Genomic DNA, 14,020 nt, shown 5'->3' with positions numbered 1-14,020 from the left:
CGAGCTCCAAAAATTCCAAAACGAAATGGCAAAAATGACCAAGTTCAATCCTTATGTTTCTGCCCAGTTTCGCACCTGCGGACGAGTCGCCGCATCTGCGTAACCGCTTTTGCGCGCCAAAACTCACTTCTACAAAGGCCACTGCCAACAACACCATCGCACCTGCGGACTCCTCTCCGCTTCTGCGCATTCATAGGTGCGATGCAACCTGCGCATCTGCAAAAGTAGTCGCTTCTGTGTCGTCCTTTCCCGCTTCCGCAGGTGCGAAAATTTCTTCGCACCTGCGACCACTGCCATGCCCTTCCATCTTCACTTCTGCGAGGTCGCTTCTGCGGCCTTGGCATCGCAGAAGCGATTCCACCAGCTGCTGCCATTTTCCAGTATTTTCCTTCAAGTCAAAATTGCTCTGTTAACCTTCTGAAATCCATCCGAGGTCTTCGGGACTTTCACCAAATATACCAACATATCCCAAAATACAATACGAATTTAGTCGAGGCTTCAAACTCAAACAACGCCGAAATTACGAATCGCGCATTAAATCGAATTATGAGTTTTCAAATCTTCCAACTTTTATATTTTGCGCCGAAACGTATCAAATCAATCCGGAATGACTTCAAATTTTGCACACAAGCCATAAATGACGTAATGGAGCTATTCAAATTTTCAGAATCGAAATCCGACCTCGTTTTCAAAAATTCAACCTTCGATCAAACTTTCTATAAATCTTCTATTTTTCAACTTTCGCCAAAATACGTCGAATTGACCTACAGACTTCCAAATCCAAATTCGAACATACGCCTAAATCCGAAATCATCATACGAAGCTATTGCCATCATCGAAATTCCATTTCTGGATCGTTTGCTCAAAAGTCAACTCTCCGTTCAACTCTTTCCATTAAAACTTCTAACTAAGAATTGTTCTTTCAATTTAATTTTGAATCTTCCGAAAATCAAACTCGACAACACCCGCGGGTCATAATACATATTACGAAGCTGCTCAAGATCTTAAGTTACTGAATGGGGCGTTAATTCTTAAAATAATAAGTCCGGTCGTTACAGTGTTCTGGGCTTTTTAACCTAGCAATTGATGGTTTTTTGCATTGCCAGCCGATAATATCCATAGACGACACTCATGTCTATGGAAAGAATGTATTAAGTTGTTGATCGTCATTGCAGTAGATGCTAATAGAAGTATATTTCCCCTAGCTTTTGCTATTTGTGACAATGAAACCCAAGAGACGTGGACACTATTTTTGAACCACTTGAAGGAGCACGTTGTTAGACAACGTTCAGGTATTTGTCTAATATCTGATCGGCATAGCGGTATTTTAAGTTCTGTACAAAATTTTCCTGCATGGCAGGAACCGTATGCCTACCACCGTTACTGTGTGAGGAACCTGAAGGCTAATTTCTAGAAGGCATATCCCAACAAGGATTTGCATGATTTAATGTGGATGGCTGCAACAGATCACTAAGAGTGTAAATTTAGGAGGCGCATGGCATCGATCAGGCAGGAAGACCAAGGAGCCTATCGTTGGTTGATGCGACATGAGCTTGACAAGTGAACTTTACATGCGGATGGTGGTAGAAGATGGGGAATTCTGACTACAAATGTGTCAGAGTCTTTCAACGGATTATTGAAGTCTGCACGTGGATTGCCTGTCACTGCCATATACTCATGCTCACCATCCATACGGTCAGGTGGAGGGGGTGGCAGAATCAGGTCATGCCGCTGGTCCTAAATATCGATCTGCGCCTCTAGCCATGCCACATATGTCTGGTCAACCCTAGAACGATCATCCCGCTGGTAATGTGTCCTATGCCAAGCGGACGGTGGAGGTACAAGCTGCGGTCGACCAAACTGGCGAAGGACTCGCTCGATGGCATGATACTCGACAATATCGAGACACATCAATGGGACGGAAGAGCTCCACATAATTCGGCCGGTCGAGCAATAATCGGGCAAACCAGCTATTAGCTCGTCGTTGTATGGCCTCCAAATGAACTATTAAGTAAAAACAGGAACCGTGAGTATACGCAACACATATAAAGCCAGGCTAAGTAAACTTAAGTATACATTTACCTGCGCGCCCTCCAGCAAATCTAACAAATCCCTTCAATAGGGGAGATTATGTCGAGCCTCGTACTCGCGTCTGTATCCCTGCCTATCAACCCACCTCCTAGCTAAAGGGATAAACAATGGAGGTGGTGTATCCGGAGCAAAGGGTGGTAGAGGTGGCTGCAACTGCAGGAACCGCTCCCAGGCCCAAACCTAATATATAATGTGGACGTAAAATTTAAGGTATATTTTTACTATGTATGTTATAATCATGAAAATAATTGACTATGTTTTCACCTACATCAACGACAAATATCCGGCAACGTCTCGCTGCGTGCCCATGATCGTCCGACACATTTGCCTGTACAAGTAACCAAGAATAATTGCACCCCAGCTGTAATCATGTAAATCATCTAGCCGCTCAAGATGATGAAGAAATCTCAAGCTGACTAGGTTTTCAGAAGTGTTCGTGAATAATACCCCTCCAAACATAAGCAGCATCAACAACCTCGTGTACCGGTTAATATGAAGATTCGGTGTATCATCCGTAATGTCCGCATGCATCGCCTCCAGATGCAGCTGGACGGGCGTTAACTGCAGATGACTACCCTAACCAATGCAGCCTCACCCACTGGCTGGAAATCGGTGAGCCGCTGCAACATCTCCATGTACTGCAATCCCGTATAATCTCTGATAGCATGCGGTAAAGCTACAGGATGTCCATCAACCGGTAGCCCATATATAACCTCCACACCCTGAAGCGTGATGGTAGCCTCGCCAATGGGTAAATGAAATGTGTGCGTTTCCGGTCGCCACCGCTCTATCAAAGCCGTGATCAACGACCAATCCAGCTGCAGCCGGCCGATCTCTATAATCCTATAGAAACCTGTATCCTGAAAGCGTCTGACTATACGGGGATGGATATGGTGGGCCCTAAGAAAGTCTCACATATCGTCTACTCTTCTAGCACGGAACGTCTGGGCCAATAACTGCTCCTCCCATATGTACGAAGACCTATGCTCGTCCTGTAGCAACAGTAGCTCTAGCGAGGCAGGTCCGGGATGCACAGGCGGAACCTCCATGATGACTACTGTAAATTGAACAATATTAATTAAAGTATTTTTTTTTATTGCTTAACATCTTTAAATATATTGTAATATCTTTAATATTAAAATTTATTCGATATTTTTACTATATTGTTAATTAGGTTGATATATTTTCTATATTATAATTTTATATTTTATATGTTACTTTATAATTTTATATGTTTGTTCGTTACTCACCTATTTTTGACTATAATAAAATTAAATAATTAAGTTTCATAACTATACAAGATTTAATTATTAAATATTCATATAACAATACTTAGTTTGAGTCCAAATAAACCACATTTTGGTTTCGGACTCGATATTTGAGGCCCAGTAGCACCAAGGAATCCAATATTCTTGTGTTCATGATGAGAAAATTTCTTCAATTTATCACTTAATAGATCTGTTATTTTATATGTTAGTTTATTATTTTATATGTTTGTTTGTTACTCACCTATTTTTGACTATAATAAAATTAAATAATTAATTATTAATTTAATTATTAAATATTCATATAACAATACTTAGTTTGATACATATTGTTGTTTTCTCATGTTATTTTCTTACGTTTGTTGACTAGAATTGGAGAGAGATTGTGTTTGAACTATCAGTTTTTTTGAGATATTTTTGGGTTTAACAGGTACTTAAATGATTAATTTCAATAACTATAAATATACTACGCTAAAGGGCACTACATTTTACTACGCTAAAAGGGCACTACATTATAAATATGAGTACTACATTAGGGCACAAGATACCACTACAGAGAACTAAAGTCACATATTCATATATGTACAACAATAACATCTAAATAAAATTAATTATTTCTAAAATAATAATTTATCTATTTTACTAGTCTTTTAGCAAATAAATAATCTAAACCAAATAAAAATAACAAATTAATTTAATCACAAAACAATCACGAAAAAATATATACCACAGTAAAAAGTAACTAATTAATATTTTTTTAAACAAATAATAACAATTTCTCTATTTTACTAATTTTTTTAGCACACTAATAATATAATCCGGATAAAAAATAATAAATTAATTATATCGCAAAACAATCACGAAATAACATAGAACACAGTAAAAATAACTAATTGGCATTTTTTATACACAAATTTTAACATAAAATAAGTCGAAATACCTCGATTTAAAATTTTTGGAAAGTTGAAGATTTGGTGATTTGGAGCCGAAACAAGCAACCCACTACGAGATAACGCCTTAGATACGATGTGGGACTGAGAATCTATACTTTTTGTGGGACCGGTGGGCTCCACTCGAGCTTTTTTTGGTTAACAATGGGGGGAGGGGGAGGGGACCGTTTTGTTTTGCTGGGGAAGGGGAAATGACGATTATTTATGTAAGTATAGCGCCTTAGGTAAGGGCGTTATACTATAGCGCCTTAAGTTAACACGCTATACCTTCCCGCCCGTTTGCGTTCAAATATAACGCCTTAAATAAGGGCGCTATACTTAACTGGAAAAACGGCCGTTAAGGTATATCGCCTTATAAAATGGCGTTACATATATTTCGGTCATCAGTTTTTTTTCCATACATTTTGATTTTTTTGAATTTAAAAGAATCACATTTTAGTTCCGGACTCCTTTAGAGCATGGATGACTATATTGGTGAGCTAGCTTGACGACAGCAATGCTATTTTCCAATGATTTGAAGCCCCTGAGCAGACACTGAATTTGCATAACCACTGGTTTCACTTCAAGTAATTGGACCGATTTGATTGCATGACGTATTATATCATTTTTCTACAACTACTGCTCCTTTCAGATTACGCTGATTAAGTAACAAAGTTCATTCAAAAACCTTTTAAAACGAAAGTTTTCTTTTAATATGTCACGATCCAAAATTTTACTAGTTTGTGATGGCACCTAACCCAATTCGTTAGGTAAGTCAATTTTCAACTATCCAATTCCAATAAAATTAATTAAAAGAAAATATCTAAAACCGATACATTTCCCTAAGAACTGGTAGTACAAATCATGAGCTTCTAAGAATAGAGTATACAAAGCGGAAATAAAATAAATACATAGTCTGTTTGAATAATACATAAACAGAGCTTTTATAAACCTAAGGCTACCCTGAACAAGAGGCAGCTACAACAGGAACGCAGATACATCTTCAAATCCCGCAACCATCGAGCACAGCAACAACAACAGCTAACATCTGTACGCAATGTGCAGAAGAGTAGTATCAGTACAACCGGCCCCATGTACTGAGTAAGTAATAAACCTACCCGTAGGTTGAAAGTAGTGACGAGCTTCCACCAAGGTCAGGTCCAAAACCAATAGTCCACAACAATCCATAACAACATAAAGAAAATAATATCAGAAGTAACTCAGGGATAAAATACTTAGCCAAGTAATGATTTCAAAAAAAAATAGTAGTTCTTTCTTTCAAATACATCAGTGAAAACCCAAATCGTTTGCCAAAGTTGCCAATAATACGAATAGTTTGAAAACAATAAATTTCTCCAAAGATATTCTCAATAATAAATAATATGTTTCATTTTCCTTCCGGATAACCCATGTACAACAAATGTGTGAGAAATCATGAATGATGTGATATTGTACAGCATGAGGAAAAATACATCTCTATGCCTTATGTCATGTGTGCATGCAAATGCGATGCAATTCAGTGATAAAATCATAAACAGCCCCTCGGGCAGAACATCACTCATATACAACCCCTCGGGCAAACCTCACAGTCACTCGTGCCACTCGGGCATACCTCACAATCACTCTTGCCACTCGGGCATACCTCACAATCACTCATGCCTCCCAGTCACTCAGCACTCGGCACTCGCACTCAGTAGGTACCTGCGCTCACTGGGGGTGTGTACAGACTCCGGAGGGGCTCCTTCAGCCCAAGCGCTATAATCTGCACGGACAACTCACGTGCTGCACGGACAACTCACGAGCTATAATAATAAAGTATGCTGCAGGCGGACAGCCCCGATCCACACTCTTCCTCACAAATCAGGCCCTCGGCCTCACTTAATCATAAACCTCTCAAGCCACTCGGGCATTTCAGTAAAATAGGGCAATCGGCCCAAAATATTTATATGCATCAAAATAGAGTCATAAAACTAAGTTATGATATGCAATGAAATGAATATGACTGAGTATGAATTTTCAATTTAAAACAAATAATTCACAGCAATATGACCTCTGTGGGTCCCAATAGTACTGACACATAGCCTCAATCATGATTTTTAATATGCTTTTCAGCTTAATTTCTCTAACTCATAAAACCGCATGGAAAATGCCAAGATTATTTAACTACAAAATTTTACAAAAACAATTATGTCACAAATTTTAGAGTGCACGCCCACACGCCCGTCACCTAACATGTGCGTCACCTCCCAACAATTCACATAATACATATATTCAGGGTTCATACCCTCAACTCCAAGATTAGAAGAGTTACTTACCTCGAACAAGCCAAATCCAATGCCGAGCAAGTTAAACAATGCTCCAGAAATCCCATTATGCGCGTATCAACTTCCAAACGGCTCGAATCTAGTCAAAATAATTTGATTCAGCCGACAAAAATTATAGGAATTAATTCCATATCAAAATACTAATATTTTCTAAAAATCCGAAATTGCGCCCCAAAAATCATCCGTGGGGCCCACGTCTCGGAATCCGATAAAAATTACAAAATCCGAACCCCCATTTAACCACGAGTCCAACCATACCAAAATTACTCAAATCCGACCACAACTCGGCCTTCAAATCCTCAATTTAAACTAAGAGGGTTTTCAAACTTTTCCAATTTAATTCACCAATTAAATGATAAAAATAACCATGGATTTGGGTAATTTAACCAATATTGAGTTAAGAACACTTACCCCATTATTTTCTCTGAAAACCGCCCAAATTTCGCCTCAATCCGAGCTCCAAATCGTTATAAATGGAAAATGGGACGAAGTCCCACTTTCTGGACTTAAACTTTCTGTCCAGACCTCTCTTCTTCGCGAACGCGACAGGTCCCTCGCGTTCGCAAAGCACAAAATGTGCTTCCCAACATTTGTTCTTCGCGAATGCGAGACATTGCTCGCGAACGCGATACTTTACGGAGCCCTTCTTCGCGAACGCGAGCTCCCCTTGGCGAACGCGATGCACAACCCAGCTCCTCTTAGCGAACGCGAGACCACCTCGCGAATGCGAAGAGTAAATCCTGCTTGCCTGAGATTCCTCTTCGCAAACGCGATGAAGGAAACCAGATGGTGCATCAGAAAAATTCCAGCAGAGTTCCAAGTCTAAAATCTAACCCGTTAACCATCCGAAACTCACCCGAGCCCCTCAGGACCTCAACCAAATATACCAACAAGTCCTAAAATATCATACGAACTTAGTCAAACCCTCAAATCACCTAAAACAACGCTAAAACCATGAATTACACCCCAATTCAAGCCTAATAAACTTTGAAATTTCTAATTTCTACAAACGACTCCGGAACCTATCAAATCACGTCGGATTGACCTCAAATTTTGTACACAAGTCACATTTCACATTACGGACGTATTTCAATTTTCAGAATCAGATTCCGACCTCGATATCAAAAAGTCAACCTCCGGTCAAACTTCCCAAAAATTCAACTTTCGGCAATTCAAGCCAAATTCCACTACGGACCTCCAAATAATTTTCCGGACACGTTTCTAAGTCCAAAATCACCATACGGAGCTATTGGAATCATTAAAATTCGAATCCGAGGTCGTTTACATATAAGTCCGCATCCGGTCACTATTTTAACTTAAGCTTTAAACCTTGGAACTAAGTGTTCTAATTCCTTCAAAAGTCTCACTGAACCCGAATCAATTACCCCACCAATTCACACAACAACTATAAAGTACAATTTGAGAAGTAAATGGGAAAACATGATTGTAATACTCAATACGACCGACCAGGTCGTTACATAATAATTAGCAATAAATTAAACATGACAAAAGGTTTATGTTCAACACACATTATAATCACGTAAACGTGCCAAATATTATGATAAGAATGAGGAACACACGAAATGAAAAACATTACTTAGAAGTTTAGCACTATTCGTTTTAGTTCTGAATAGTACATTTTGAAGGATAGCTAGCTTTCGTTCAAAAATTAAACCAGAAGATAGGTCAAATACATAGACAACAACAACAACAACCCAGTATAATCCCATTAGTGGGGTCTGGGGAGGGTAGTGTGTACGCAGACCTTACCCCTACCCTGGGGTAGAGAGGCTGTTTCCAAATGACCCTCGACATCCTTCCCTTCAAAAACTTCCCACCTTACTCTTGGGGTGATTCGAACTCACAACCTCTTGGTTGGAAGTGGAGGGTTTCCCACCTTGCTCTTGCTCTTGGGGTGACTCGAACTCACAACCTCTTGGTTGGAAGTGGAGGATTTCCCACCTTGCTCTTGGGGTGACTCGAACTCACAACCTCTTGGTTGAAAGTGGAGGGTGCTTACCATCAGAGCAACCCACCTTGTCATGGGTCAAATACATAGACGACCCTCTAAATTGGGCATAAAATTCAATTTAGATACCTTCTTTTAGTTGTGTCTATTAAACATTTGATTTTCTTTTCAAGGTCTATTCGCGTACTCATATACATATTCCTTTATTAATTATAATTATAATGATAATGATAATTACGCTGATTAACTACTTTTGACTTTTACAGTTTCGATAAATTAAATCTCTACATAAATAGTTGGTCGGATTTACTGTTTAGTTTTTTTAGCCGATATACATAAATATACTAATTATATACGGTTATACACATATTATATATGTATTAGCATATATAATACATATGTCGTCTATCAGAGGCGGATCTAGAATTTAAACTATATGGATTCAACCTTTAAGATTTTTTGTATTTAATTCATTATGCTTTTAAAGTTATGAATTCACATCGAATATTTGACTTTTTTAATACATAAATTTATGTTATGCACCGAAAATTATGGGTTCTAATTAAGTCAATTTTTACAGCTATCATTGCGTATTTAAATACTCAAATCAAACTTCACCAAACAAAAGAAAAATCTGGTATTGACTACAACAATTGATCAAATCTCGCATGTCCCATCTGGTCTGAATTCTGAACCATGCTTGGACCTTCAAAGCTACTGACAATGGTAGTGCAAAATCAGCGACCGCATGCACCATCAAAAGGGTTGTGTTGAAGTTCCTAGCGATGCACATTTTAATTTAATTATAGCTATAATATCTTTCTTAAGATAATATTTGTAAAATTTATTAGAATTTCAGCATATACATGAATTATATTAATCCGTAGTAGCAAACTGTGTCTAAGCGGAACCATGGAGGAGATTCTCCCACAATTCAAGTTTACATGTTCGACCTTCTTCTAGCTTTAACATACTACCTCTAGCCCGTTTCAATTTATTTGACACTTCTTACGTTTTTTTCAATCTCGAAAAAAGGATACCTATTTAATAATAATAACTTCAAATTACCAATTTTATATTTAGTGAGTCAATTAATAACCATATAAAATATTTATAACTCATTTTAGAATTTAGAGTATACATTTTAAAAGTCTTATATTTTTTTTTCTAAACTTTGTGCTCAATCAAATACCATTGAATAAATTAGGAGGGAGTATTAAATTCAGTGTTTGTTTCTTCTTTCACTTTATAGGTCACAGTGTCTTCTTCCATTCCATTGCAAGAAAAAATATTGTTAATGCCCAGAGAGCAGCAGATCTTCTGCCTCTTACGTTCCCAAGTTATTCTGCTTTGTTTTCCCAGGTTTTACGCACGTCATTCAAACAAGGTTTTAACTTTGTCTTTTCTATTGCTGTAGTAGGACAGTTGTTAAGGAGTATTATATGAATATCAACCTTATTACAGTAGTAGTTGTAGTAGTAATCATTAGATTTTTTCCATTAATTTTGAATCAGTAAAAACTGAAAAGTGACACAAGTCTTCATCGGATCAAAGTCTGAGGAACTTTGGGAAATACCGCAGACGTCGTCAAGAGCACTTATTACGTTAACAGTGCACTATAACTCTTACTCATATCAATGGATGCACAATTATAAAAAAAGAAAAATTAAATAATATGTTTGATTTAAAAAACAAAAATTAAAATAATTGTAAGAATCCTGAAAATAACGAATGTTGATCCCATTTAGCTACAGTATGCGTGAGTCCTAAATATTAGAATTAATTACGTAAAAGTTCAAATAAAGAAAGATTTAAACTAAAAAATTTAATTTATTTTAAATCCCTAAAATTTAGAAAAATAATTAAAAGACTATTTTGTTTAGTATCAAATTAATTTTTAAAAGGTAAAAAAGATAAATAAATTTTAATTAGAAGCTTCATACTTTTAGTATAACACAGATACGATGGAAACAATAAATGTAATTATCTTTCAGATTCTATTTATATTTTCGACGAAGAATTTTTATGTTATGTTTTAATCTATTTTTAGGGCAAATGCATATAACTAGAAGCAATCACACTTGGATCTCAGGGTAAGTGAAATGTAATTCCCCACTTCTAGACCTCCAATAGTTTCTGCTTGAATTGAAGATGGCATATATCTTATGACTCATGGTAGATGAGATCTTCACGGGGTTGGATTTAGAATTTTGAGTTTTTAAGTTCTAAATTCTAGAAAAAATAACTTATTGGATTTTGAATAAATTACGTATACATATTCAATGTATTTCATAACACAAATATAAGGTTTTGATCAAAGTTACTGAATTGTGTCAAACCCTTAGCTAGAACTTCAACTCCGCCTCTGATCGCGTTCATGAAAGTCCAATTTGAGAAGCCTTGTTAGAAAGGACTGTGACTTTGTTGTAAGAGATAGCTGAAGTCATTTACCACCTGGCAAACGATTCTAAAGCTGTGACAGTGTGACATATATATGTATGAAGATGTTATTAAGCAAAGGATTTAACTTATGCGTGCTAAATAAAATGTAATTGATTTCTACAGCATCAGTGAATTTTACATTGTTATAGTAGAGGATTTATTTTATTTTTTATATACACAGTATCAAATATGTCTTATTTCAAAGAGTTATCTATTTTGTATGTCATACATATAAACCTAAGTGACAAATGTTTGTTAAAAAAAAAGATTTTGTGTTTGTTGGTTTGGAGTAAAGACTAGGTAAAACCGTAAAACTCAGACAATCAACTTATCTAATTGATTAGTGATTTCGATAGGTGATAAGTTATTTTGTAATTAAATCATTTTTAATTGTCGAGAAGAAATCTTCTGATTTCTCCATCTTTTCTCAAATTATTTAAAATACAATTTCACAAACATGTATCAGTATGGGAAACATACATAAGAAAATACTCGGTAGACTTACAAGCATGGACATTCCAGCAGTAGTGTAGTTAGACTATAGATATATATGCAAGACATATGTGTCATGTTAATTGACTAAACATCCAATGTGAGTAAGTTTTTACCTAAATATATATGTGAAAAAAATTATAAATTTACTAATACATATATTAAATTTTAAACCCATCATTACAAAAGTCTAATAGTTCATCGGTGAGAATATAAAGTTTACAACCCATTAAATCTAAATTTTTAAATTTGCCCTATACCAAAAACCACATTCCATACTTGTGGAGAGAGAGAAAACGGAGAAAGAAACAAAGCACCTATATGAAGTATCAAACCTTAAAAACAAGAAAGTTTAGCTTACACTGTTCCCATATTAGATTTGATTGCTATGACTTGAGTCCCATTGTTTCCAGCGACCTTGAAGTTCTGGAAAAAAAGAACATTGAAATGATATTGAGTTTAAATTTTATGCACCGATGGTGAAAAAAATATTTATACAATTAAATCAATTGTAAGATAATTATTATAAATTTTGAGTTTAAATTATATACATCGTCAATATAAAGAATTATTTATACTATCAAGTCACCCAAATAATATCTATATGTAACCTTTCTTAAACTGTAGAATTTGTAATTTTCAATTGTAATCTTGAAAATTAGACAGATTACCCTCTACAACATGTAAAAGTGGCCTGATGGTGTAAAACTTCTTACACCGACAGTGTATATAACTTAAACTCGTAATTAAGATAAGCATTAATTAATTTATAACCTGAAGTTGTGCCCTTGTCCAAATTCTCAGTGTTGAAAGAAGAGCTACCATAGTAGGTAGTTGATGACTCTATAGGAGCAGAGAAATTTGGGTGAAAACTAGATCTGATCAACTGAGAAGTTGACCTCTGGCTAGTTTCAATTCTACTCCACATTTTCTTGATTGTTCTTTCCCTAGCTCTTGCTCTTGCCTTCGCCCTTGACTCTCTTGCAACTAGGACAAGATCTGTTGCCTCATCTTTTACTTCTTTCTTTTCTTTTGCTCTTTTGGGCTTTCTTTCCGAACCCTCATTTGTTGTTATGGCCAGGTCTTCACACTGTGAAGCACAATCCTTGGCGGTCTCATTGCAGCTCGACTTCGTTGCTCCTACATAAATAAAATAGAATATTTGAAATATTGTCACTAGCTAGAAAGGACTATACATCAAAAAGCATATTCATTTCTAGAGCTTAAAGGAGGTTTTCAAAGTTAAAACAATACTATGCTAATAGAAGCTGACTAACTTCAAGTATGTAGTTAGTTCTCAAGCGATTCTTTTGGATCAACAACAATAACAACGACAACAAACCTAGTGAAATCTCACAAATGAGGTCATGAGAGGGTAATGTGTACGGAGTCCTTACCTCCATCTTATGAAGGTGGAGATGTCCTAATTTTCGAGTTCTAAGCAGGACAAGAAGGGACTCGCGGAGGGTGGGAGAGCCTTCCCTAGAAAAAAACCTAATAAGACTCATTCTAATACTGAGGATTGGGATCGAACCTGCAATCTTTGGGTGATGATCCTGATGAGTTGACCAATTAGCGAGCTCCTCAATGGCTAGTTTCGAGTTAGTGAAAAGCCAATCAAGGGTTTTGCTTGGTTTATCAAAACCTAGTATTTCTTGAAGATCAAAGAACTTTCGAGCAATGGCAATGGACAATCTCACTCTCCGATCTCTTGGACCTTGAGATGTTAAAATTTTACTAAACCTCTCTCTTTTCTTGGGTTTCTTGTTGATGGGAAATGACCTTAAGGAATTATCACTATGATTTTGATGGTATTTTGGAGAGTTGATAATATTGTTTGCTGAGAGTGTCATGTTCTTAGCAAAGTGATGAGAAGATAACTGATTTTGGTAATGATGAAGGAGAATTTGGTTACCATTGAGGCCAAGAAAGGGAGAGGAGCTGTGAAAGGATAATGAAGGGTGAGGAGGAGGGTTTCCAGTACTGTTACTGGCAGGGAACATTTTGGTCAAAGGAAATTTAATTAGGGTTGTGGAATTTGGATTCCTTCTCTCTCTAAAAAATATTGAAGAAACAAAAATCTTTTTAAAGCAAGTAATTACAACAACTGCACACAAGCTCCATGCATTAAGAGTGTTTTGGCTTTCACCAAAACAAAGGATGGAGAATTCTTTCTCCTTTTTTTGCCCCCCTAAGGCTAGGATTGCTAAACTGAGAATGTGTTCTAAAGACAAGAAAGAAGGAGCTTTTTAAATCAATCGGTGAGACAACTAGGGGAAAGTTAGGGGAATTCTCGCTTACTATATCGCTTCATTTAAGTCTATCTTAATTTAACAAACAACAAGAATAATACGTAATAATTATTATCATAACAAATTTAGTTTTTCCAGCATGAAATGTTTTCTATATTTTCTAGTGACATATAAATCTATCATAAAGATTAAAAACTCATAGCAAATATTATAGACCTATAAAGTAACCGCACAAATTAATATGATTAAAATTAAT

At 36.4% G+C, this 14,020-nt stretch overlaps 1 protein-coding gene across 1 annotated transcript; it reads right to left on the bottom strand.

Annotated features, from left to right (window-relative positions):
* Window positions 1-10,834: 10,834 nt before the first annotated feature.
* On the bottom strand, window positions 10,835-13,778 carry LOC104109620 (transcription factor CYCLOIDEA-like). Its single transcript, XM_009618971.4, has 4 exons — window positions 13,047-13,778; window positions 12,287-12,652; window positions 11,874-11,938; window positions 10,835-11,032 (listed from the first exon to the last, which is right to left on the bottom strand). The coding sequence occupies exons 1-3, from the start codon at window positions 13,513-13,515 to the stop codon at window positions 11,886-11,888; spliced, it is 888 nt and encodes a 295-aa protein (XP_009617266.1). The 5' UTR covers window positions 13,516-13,778; the 3' UTR covers window positions 10,835-11,032; window positions 11,874-11,885.
* Window positions 13,779-14,020: the final 242 nt, after the last annotated feature.

The sequence above is a fragment of the Nicotiana tomentosiformis genome, chromosome 9 (genome assembly GCF_000390325.3).
Source record: "Nicotiana tomentosiformis chromosome 9, ASM39032v3, whole genome shotgun sequence".
NCBI lineage: Eukaryota > Viridiplantae > Streptophyta > Magnoliopsida > Solanales > Solanaceae > Nicotiana > Nicotiana tomentosiformis.
Note: the sequence above shows the minus strand (reverse complement) of the source record. Positions and strands in the feature narration are given on the sequence as shown.